Genomic DNA, 10,489 nt, shown 5'->3' on the forward strand with positions numbered 1-10,489 from the left:
TATTATAGCATGTCAAAAACGCTATTGTATGTGGGGGGTCTACCATGGCTGCCGATGTCACAACATTTACGATAACGCTATGTAATATCTATGATAGCAGTTTTCTCACGCTAACAATGTCAATATTTGTTGTAGTGCCATACGGGTCAATATATTTTTGAGTATGTCAATGAGTGCATTGAGAAAGTGGGTGAAAATCAAGTAGTTCAAGTGGTAACTGATAATGACACTAACAATATGGCTGCTGCTAAGTTATTAAAGGAGGTGAAGCCAACAATATTTTGGACTTCTTGTGCTACTCATACAATAAATCTGATGGTAGAAAGCATTGCTAAGCTTCCTTTGTTCAAGGAAACGATTGACAGGGCTAAGACATTTACAATTTTTATTTATGCTCACCATAAGACTTTATCTTTGATGAGGAAGTTTACAAAGAGCAGAGACATTGTGAGGCCTGGAGTAACTAGATTCGCATCAGCCTTCCTTACTTTGCAAAGTTTGCTAGAGAAGAAACAACATTTAAAGATGATGTTTGCTAGCACCGAATGGGACACATGTAAATGGGCAAAAGATTCCAAAGGACTCACAGCATATCATACAACAACAAATATGGAATTTTGGGATGGTGTGGAAATGTGTATCAAAGTCTTTGCACCCTTGGTTAAAGTACTTAGATTAGCTGATGGAGATTTGAAGCCAACAATGGGATTTCTACATGGAGAGTTGGAAGAATCAAAGAAGGAGATATGCAAAGTCTTAGATATTGAGAAGAACTACAAACCCATACTTGATATCATTGGGCAGAAAAGTAAAGGTCGACTTGATAGTCCTCTTCATTGGATGGGATATCTCTTAAATCTTTATTAGTTTTATAAGGATTCAACTATCCAGTTTGATCGGGATGTCATTAGTGCTACTTTCAAGTGTGTTGATGCGTTTTATCCAAATGATCTTGATTCTCAAACATTTGTCATCAACACTGAACTTGCAAAGTATACCAAAAAAGAGGGAAACTTCGGGCATCCTACAGCCATGAAAGGATGTTCCAAAAACGATGAAAATTATGATCCTGGTTTGCTCTCTAAGAACTCTTGTATTTATTTTATTCAGTTTTTCAATCTTTTCCATAATTGTTTAGTAAATAAAATATATATTTTAGTTCAATGGTGGAGCTTCTATGGAGTTGAGGTTCCTAAGCTACAAACAATGGCAAGAAAGATTTTGTCTTTGACAACAAGCTCATCGGGATGTGAACGTAATTAGAGTACTTTTGAAGGGGTAATTGGAACTACATATACTATTTCTTTCTTAACTTAACAAATTTTTTAGATTTGTGTCTAACTAGTCAGATTTAATATGACTAGTTAATATGAGGTTGTTTCGTTTAATATGAGATTGTTTCGTTTAATGCACAGTCCAAAAAACGAAACAGACTTGATACACAACGTTTGAATAATCTTGTCTACGTCCAATTTAATATGAGGTTGTTGGCCAAACGAAAAAAACAAAAAGAGAAGAAAGTGGACGTCCTACTTGCTGATTGTGCTATTCATGCTCAAGATTGGATCGTTGAAGAAAATGATGTGGAACTAGGAGATACTTCTGAAACTATGGGAGACACATCTAAAGATTATGATTTGGCTAGAGAGCTTGATGAGTCTGATTATGAGGAAGAAGTAGATTTTGAGTTTGAGTCAGATGATGATCATCCTTTTGATGGATAAGATGAAGAGAGGTGTGACTAGAAGCTTCATTTTATTATTAAAATTGCATACGTTTAGTTTTTTATTTGACGTTATTAGAGTTTGGACTTTGGAGTGAACTTTTGATTCATATTTTATTTTTTATTTGACAGATTTTAGGATTTTTATTTATATAAATTATTTATTTAAACATTATATAATAATTCTATATATAAAAGGATTTCTGCTAAACCGCCTAGCCCGCTTAAAAATTGTCTAGGCCCCGATTAAGTGTTCTAGGCGCTAGGCGCAAGGTGTCCGCCTAGACACCGTCTAGCGCTTTCTTGAACATTGGTTATACTATGTTAAATTAATTTTTAGTATTTGCTTTTTTAGGTTTGGGTTCCCAATTTACATTTAGGGTATAGTTTTTAAAGGATAGGGTTTAGTATTTAGGATTTAGGGTTTATAATTTTGTCACTTTAAATATTAAAAATGGGTATTTTTGAAAATGGACACCATGAAAGGGTATTTTTAAAAAGTGACATAGAAAAAGGGGTATTTTTGAAAATCCTCCAAAATAAATTGAATTCATTTATGGTTTTTTTACAGGATTTTTTTTATAAAAAACTAGATAAGGACCCGCCCGATGTGCGGGTTTAAAGTTTTGTAAATAGAATTAAATTTAACAAAAATATATTAAAATTTATTGTATGTTCTTTATAAATTTTATTTTTGCTATTATATACCGATCTATATCTATTTATAAATCTTTTATGTATGTTACCATTAAAAGCGTATTTTTTACACCTAAATATATTGTATGTTACAAATATATTCTTTACCACCATCTAAAAAATGTCTGTATAAACACATTAAGCCAACTATTATATGTCTTTTTATTTTCACTTTTGCATAGTTTTTTTAATTACTAAAATTGTTGGCTCAAAAAACATTTCGAATGAAAAATATATTACATAGTATACTAATCAATGATGTATCATCACAATAGTGTATGACCAACCATGGAGAGAACCTTGGCTCCGCCCTTTTTCCCCATGGAGAGAACCTTGTGTCCAGCCTCCTCCACCATGGAGAGAACCTTGACTCCACCTTCCTCCCTTGGGGAGATAACCTTGCATCCAACCTCCTCGACCTTCCTCCATTTGGGAGATAACCTTGCGTCCAATCTCCTCCACAATATAAAGAACCTCGACTCTGCCCTCCTTATGTGTGGAGAGAACATGTTCACGTCTTTTATCTATCTCAAAATGGCTTGCTTCGACAACCAATGAAACTATAGACTCTTTTCTAACTTCAAAAAATCTTTTGATAGTAACTAATGTTAAATTTTCCATTGTATTCGTGAAGTGTCTTTGACACACTATGATGTAGGCTTTGTCTCTGGAACGCCCTGACTGCCATCTTGCTTAGTGAGCGCCATATCCACTTCCAGGGGAAAAGGGCCATTTCATACCCGTACACATCACAAAAGTGCGAATTGTTGCCTGTACAAACAAGGAGAGCCAATTTAGACATGTACCCTAATACATTTCTAATTTCATACCTGTACTCATAAAATCGAGTCAATTACAAAGTCCACGTTAACAGATTTAAGTCAACCGTTAGAGATGCTGACTCAGAATCCACGTGTGTATTGACGTGCAATCGCAAATGCAAAACGATGCCGTTTTGATACGTTTTCCTTGCAAAAATATTGTGGACATTCCACACTCTAGGGAGATTCGAACCCTTGAACTCAAACATTTCCAGCATTGGACTTAACCAATTGATCCCACAACAACACTCAATAATATGATACAATTATATTCTTATAAACCTAAGGTAGCATCCAAATCGGAAAAAATGTGGGAAATACACACCCCTGGGGGTCAAACCCGCGTCCTCAGATTTTAATAGCATAGGACATAACCAATTGATCCAACAACATTGCTCGGATATATCACACAATTTTATCCTTATAAAGCGAAAAGATATCGGGTCTGATTGGTAACGTAGTCAAAGCTGTACAGAAAAGCTGTAAGCTGAAGCTGTAAGCTGTTACGGAATAGTGCAAAGCTGTAAGAAAGAGCTGTACGTGAAAGTTGTACAAAAAAGCTGAGAGTAAAGCTTTTAATAAAGTTTTTGGTAAAGTTTTTGTGATTGGTAAAAATTCAAAGTTGTACCATTTGTAATACTTTGTGTGTGTTTACCAATCAATACCATCTAAGTCCCAATTAAAAAACCAAAATCAATTTTAGTGTAACCAAATAATTTTATTTTATTTTCTCAAAAGTTTTTAATATAAACAGATGTATTAAAGTAGACGTAATCTAAAAAATTTAAATTAAAAATATGAATTAATTAATCGAAATTTTTAGATTGATTAAATTTTTTAGATTAATTAATTTTTTTAGATTAATTTTTTCTAAATTAATTAATCAAAATTTTTAGATTAAAAAATGTTAATTTTTTTTAATGAATTAATTAATCTAAAAAAATTAGATTAATTAGATTAATCTAATAAATTAGATTAATTAATTCATTTTTTAATGAATTAATTGATCTAAATTTTTTAGATTACATCTACTTTAATACATCTGTTCATATTAAAAACTTTTGAGAAAATAAAATAAAATTATTTGGTTACACTAAAATTGATTTTGGTTTTTTAATTGGGACTTAGATATCTTTTCGCTTTATAAGGATAAAATTGTGTGATATATCTGCGTAATGTTACGGGATCAATTGGTTATGTCCTACGTTATGAAAATCTGAGGACGTGGATTCGACCCATGGGAGTGTGTATTTCCCACTTTTTTTCGATTTGGATGCTACCTTAGGTTTATTAGAATATAATTGTATGATATTACCGAGTATTGTTGTGGGATCAATTGGTTAAGTCCAATGTTGGAAGTGTCCGAGATCAAGGGTTTGAATCTCCCCAGACTGTGGAATATCCACAATTCTTTTTGAGGAAAACATATTAAAACGACGTCGTTTTGCATTTTCGATACACACGTGGATTCTGAGTCAGCATCTCTAATGGTTGACTTAAATCCGTTAACGTGGACTTTGTAATTCGCTTGATTTTGTTAGTACAAGTATGAAATTAGAAATGTATTAGGGTACATGTCTAAATTGGCACTCCTTCTTTGTACAGGCAGCAATTCGCACTTTTGGGGTGTGTACGGGTATGAAATGGCCCTTTTCCCCCACTTCCAGTCTATGGGTCACCTTCCTCTATGGGCCCCACGTATACTCCTGGCCCACCCATATCCAATGGCCGGTTTGTTACGTCGGGAGGCTTAAATACTTGTTTACCGACCCTACAAATCACCATATGATATTTCCCTGTGTTTTGTCCTCACTCGCACAATTCCGACAATCACTTCCCGAAAGGTCACCTATCCTGAAACTACTCCAGCTCAAGCATGCTTAACTATGGAGTTTTTTCAGGACCATTGATCGAAAAGATAAGTGTACTTTGGTGACATAGGTGGTCAAATCAATTCTTTTAAACCTATCCGCAAACCAGGGTGTCACAGTCTCCAAACTCCTATGGATCTATCAACAACAATTTATGTTTTTCCAATCTATCTATCTATGTTTGATAGCTTATTTTATCTAACTATTAGGTTGATGAGCTTCTAATCCTTATCTCCCTTCAGGATTGAATGAATGGTAAAATTATGTTTCCACAAAAAGAGTATATGACCAACTAATCAATGTTGAGAAATTAGATTAAAATAAATTTGACATAAATAAAAAAATAATAAAAAATTATAAGCACAATAATATATGAATCCCAAATAATTCAAAGGTGAAAAGATAAATTAAATAAAACAATCTAAAAATACTACATTAAATTTTAAAATACAGTATTAGAAAAGGAAGACTCATATATTAAATTTTTTTATTAGGTAAACATATTAATCTTACATATTCCAAACTGAAAAAGGAGAAAGTAGGAAAAAATTTTGGTTTTAAAAAATAAGAAAATTTTACCTTTCCATTAAAATTTTTTTACCAATAGAATAAAGTTGAAAGCAATATTTTTGAATAAATTATTTTGTTAGATGAAAAATATGAGATGATCTATGTTTATATAGAAGTAAGTATTTACAAAATTTAGAATTAATAATTAACTGTATATTTTCCTTAATCCCATTTCTATATTTTTGTAGAATTAATAATTAACTGTATATTTTCCTTAATCCCATTTCTATATTTTTGTAGAATTAATAACTTAAAATTAAAAATAAGTAAACAATGTTATAATTTCAAATTTTATGAAATATATATATATATATATATAATCTCCTTATAATTATTTAATAAAAAACTTTTAATTTTTGTAATTTTTTTGATAATTATCTTTTTTACATTATTAATACTATTATTTAAAACAAAATATTTTGTTTTGTGTTGTAATCTCAAATCTTTCCTATTAAATATTAACTTTTAAAAAAGTCAAAATCTCAAATTGATATAAACTTGACACATGTCAAAATCTATTTTTGTAATTTTTTAATAATTATCTACTTACACTATTAATATTATTTAAAACAAAATATTTTATTTTTTGTTGTAATCTCAAATCTCTCCTATTGAATATAAACTTAACATATGTTAAAATCTTGTTAATGGCTAACTTTCAAAACCAAAACCTTTAAATTTTGTAAGTTTTGTAATTTTTTTATAATTATCTTTTTACATTATTAATATTATTTAAAACAAAATATATCTATTTTTTTTTGTAATCTCAAATTCCTCTTATTAAATATTAACTTTTACACATGTCAAAATCTCATATTGATATAAACTTGACACATGTCAAAATCTATTTTTGTAATTTTTTGATAATTATCTTTTTATATTATTAATATTATTTAAAATATTTTTTTTTGGTTGTAATCTTAAATTCCTCCTATTAAATATTAACTTTTACACATGTCAAAATCTCAGATTGATTAATGAGCTGGTCAGTTGTGGCCTAATAGTTGACCAAAAAAAAAAAATCCCAGATTGATATAAACTTGACAAATGTCAAAATTTTGTCAATAGCTAATTTTCAAAACCCAATTTTATATAATAAAATATGCTAAACAAGAGAAAATTTACAAACTATATGATATCCATATATTATTTTTTTAAAAATAAGAATTTTGGTCTCTCATAAAGTTTCTTATATTTACCAACTATCCAAAAAAGAAAAAGAAAGCCAACAAAGAAGGCTCCTGAGAAGAATTTGAATTTCCAATAATACATTTTTGTTTTCATTACTACAGCCTTGCACTAATAACAACGCGGTCGCTTTTTTATCATTTTCATTCATCATCTCTTTCAAAAAAAAAAATCAAAAAGCTTCCATTTTTCTCTGTCGTCCTCCTCTCATCTCAAATTCAAATTCAAATTCAAAACCTTGTCTTCTCTTCTCTTGGGTTCCCTCATAAAATTTAGGGTTTCCAATGGATTCAGCTCCCAACTTTACTCCACACTTCCTTCTCCTCCTGCTCTCACTTCTCATCGTATCAATCCCTCTAACATCATCTCAACCCAACGCCACCACTACAAATCCGCCACCGTCAGATTCGGATCTATGCAACGGCGTTTTCGTTTCCTACACTCACACTAAAGGATCCAAGATCCATCCCAACGACACCGCGAACCAACCCTACCGGTTCGAATCTGTGATAACCGTACTCAACCACGGCCGCGACGAGCTCAAATCGTGGCGTGTCTTCGTCAAATTCGCGCACAAAGAGATCCTCGTCTCTGCGTCGAACGCTGTACTCTCTGACGGCTCGAGCTTACCGTTAAGCGTCGAAAACGGCACCGTCTTCGCTGGTTACCCTTCGTCGGATTTGAAATCGGCTATTCAGACTGCGGGTGATGTCACTCAGATGCAAGCTCGTGTTGAGCTCGTTGGCACTCAGTTCGGAGTTTCCCCTCCGAATGTTCCGCTTCCTAAGAACATCTCTCTCGCTACTGATGGATGGAAGTGTCCTAAACCTACTCAAAAAGGTGAATCTCTTTCCCAATGTCTGAGATTTTATAGTGTCTTTAAATCTTTGAAATTTTGCTTCTAGTTCCTTGTTTTGTTTGGCTGATCTTTGGTTTTTTTGCTATATTTAGGAGTTTTGTTTTAGTGATCTTGGTGTTGCTATGTTAAGGATGAAGTATCTAGTGTAGATCCCTATAATCAAGCAGGGATTTTTATATATTAGTAGAGATAGTCAAATTTTAGAAACAATTGCATTGTTTTAAGTCCCATGTGCTCACTCGTGGATAGAGAGTCTTATGTTTGTTACACCTAATGTTTTGAATTAGTCAAATGGAGGAGTCTAATAATTGAATTCTTAGCAACACATTTGGTTCTTTGTGATTGGTCAGGATTATGAGGTACCTGCCCTTAAGATCTTCTGCAGAAACAACATAATAGCTAGTTTATGATTCGATCCACTTTCATCACATTTCTAAATATGATTCTGTTGGTAAGAAAAGGAAAGTCTAGTAGATAGATTTCTAGGTAATTTTGGCTATGTATGTGTTTGCTTATGTAGATAATCATGGCATTGTTCTTTTTGACTGTTGCTTTCTTTGTCGTGTGCTTGAATTTTGTGTGTTTCTCTCTGTTTTTACCAGGTAAAAATGTTCTGCAAGTATGTTGCACGCCGGACCCGGACTATGATAACACAGACATCATTGATAATAAGTACCTTCCCCGACAAGATGGAGACCTCACTATCATGTACGATGTGGTCAGATCATATTCATCGAATTATATGGCACAAGTCACGATGGAGAATCATAGCCCGCTTGGTCGGCTAGATAACTGGAAACTGAGTTTTGACTGGATGCGGGATGAGTTTATCTACACCATGAAAGGAGCTTACCCAAGTGTTGTTGATTCATCACATTGTGTTGATGGCCCACAGGCGAAGTACTACCAAGATCTTGACTTTTCCAACGTGTTAAGCTGTGCAAGACGGCCAACCATCATAGATCTCCCTCCTACGAAATACAATGATTCCACGTTCGGTCTTATCCCATTTTGCTGCAGAAATGGGACGATTCTACCACTGTCGATGGATCCTAGCAAGTCAAGCTCAGCTTTCCAGATGCAGGTGTACAAAATGCCTCCGGATCTCAACATCTCTGCTCTATCACCGCCTCAGAACTGGAGAATCAACGGTACACTGAACCCGGATTACAAATGTGGCCCTCCTGTTCGGGTGAGCCCGAGCCAATTCGTTGATCCCAGTGGGTTGCCCTCAAACAAGACTGCTTTTGCCAGCTGGCAGGTGGTCTGCAACATCACTCAACCAAAAGATGCGAGTCCTAGATGCTGCGTGTCATTCTCTGCCTACTTCAACGACTCGATCGTTCCATGCAAGACTTGCGCTTGCGGATGTTCTAACAACAAAGCGGCTCGAACTTGCAGCGCAACAGCCCCGTCTCTTCTTCTACCCCAGCAAGCTCTTCTGGTTCCATTTGAGAACAGAACTGAACTCACTCTCGCTTGGGCTTATCTAAAACATCGGCCTGTGCCAAACCCAATGCCTTGTGGGGATAACTGTGGAGTCAGCATCAATTGGCATTTGGCTACAGATTATCGAGGGGGATGGACAGCTCGGGTCACAGTCTTCAACTGGGGTGAAACAGACTTTGTAGATTGGTTTACTGCAATTCAGATGAAAAACGCTGCCCCTGGTTTCGAGAGAGCCTACTCATTCAACGCAACTACACTTGGTATCAACGGGGAGAACAACACTATCTTCATGGAGGGTCTTCCCGGATTAAACTATCTCGTCGGAGAAAGAGACGGGGAGAATCCGTTGAAGAACCCTCGGATTCCAGGGAAACAACAATCTGTTCTTTCCTTCACCAAGAGACTGACTCCTGGGATCAATGTCCCTGGAGGAGATGGCTTCCCACGCAAAGTGTTCTTCAATGGCGAGGAGTGCTCTCTCCCAACTATACTCCCAATGAGAAGCAGTCAACACCGGATACACATCTCTGCTTTACTCTTGGCATTACCTCTTTTGGCTCTCTTGCTTCTGCGGGCGTAAACACACTGAAGCCTCCCGTGGGGTTGGCGATACATTTTCATGATTCATCCCCGGTTAACTCGAAAACCGGTCAGTTCCGCCGTTTTTGATGGAGAATCAATCGATTTTTTTTTTTAACCTGTGATGAGTGTTGGAACTTGGAAGAAGCTTTATATAGGTGCTATGAAGATATGTTACCATTCTTGTATTGTTTTTTGATTAAAGTTTTTCAGTAATTACTAATCAGTATGTATAATATATGACTATGTTACACTTTCTCGGCCATGGACTAATTCCTAATCTTCCAAACTGGTACTCATCACCGAAACAACCAGTTTAAAATGCATGTAGCAAATCTGGTCAAGACTGAATTAATAGCAACATTGGCCAAAACAAGGTAAGCAAAGATGGCCAAGATTGACTGACTGAGTTTTGTGGATTTGTTCATTTATCGGATAAAATACCGTATCTTTATTATTATGAAGCAACGCATAGATTCATATCTACACAAAATGATCCTAAAGCTCAAAAAAAAGAAGCAAAACATAGGGGCCGACGGCCTATTTCCCCACCAGAACTATCGTATCGAGCCAGATAGAGCCCGTTCTTTACCCCCGGTCTATATGTCCCCGAAAAAAAAGTTCAATGCCAGTTTCCCCCCGAATTAAAAGTTCAAAAGCTATATCTCCCCGAGTTTTGATTATAACGGTATAATGTCTAAACCCGAGACCAAACCATATATGTCCCAAAAAT

General features: G+C 34.7%; 1 protein-coding gene across 1 annotated transcript; it reads left to right on the top strand.

The window, feature by feature from the left end:
- On the top strand, positions 6,990-10,021 carry LOC104732024 (COBRA-like protein 7). Its single transcript, XM_010451548.2, has 2 exons — positions 6,990-7,709; positions 8,331-10,021. Exons 1-2 carry the CDS (start codon positions 7,154-7,156, stop codon positions 9,755-9,757), a joined length of 1,983 nt encoding a protein of 660 aa, XP_010449850.1. The 5' UTR covers positions 6,990-7,153; the 3' UTR covers positions 9,758-10,021.

The sequence above is a fragment of the Camelina sativa genome, chromosome 12 (assembly GCF_000633955.1).
Source record: "Camelina sativa cultivar DH55 chromosome 12, Cs, whole genome shotgun sequence".
Lineage (NCBI taxonomy): Eukaryota > Viridiplantae > Streptophyta > Magnoliopsida > Brassicales > Brassicaceae > Camelina > Camelina sativa.

Bases quoted from the DNA above. Each gene is read 5' to 3' on its own strand.
- LOC104732024 (XM_010451548.2), top strand. From the start codon at position 7,154: ATGGATTCAGCTCCCAACTTTACTCCACACTTCCTTCTCCTCCTGCTC. The intron at 7,710-8,330 runs GTGAATCTCTTT...TGTTTTTACCAG, and splicing joins TCCTAAACCTACTCAAAAAG to GTAAAAATGTTCTGCAAGTA.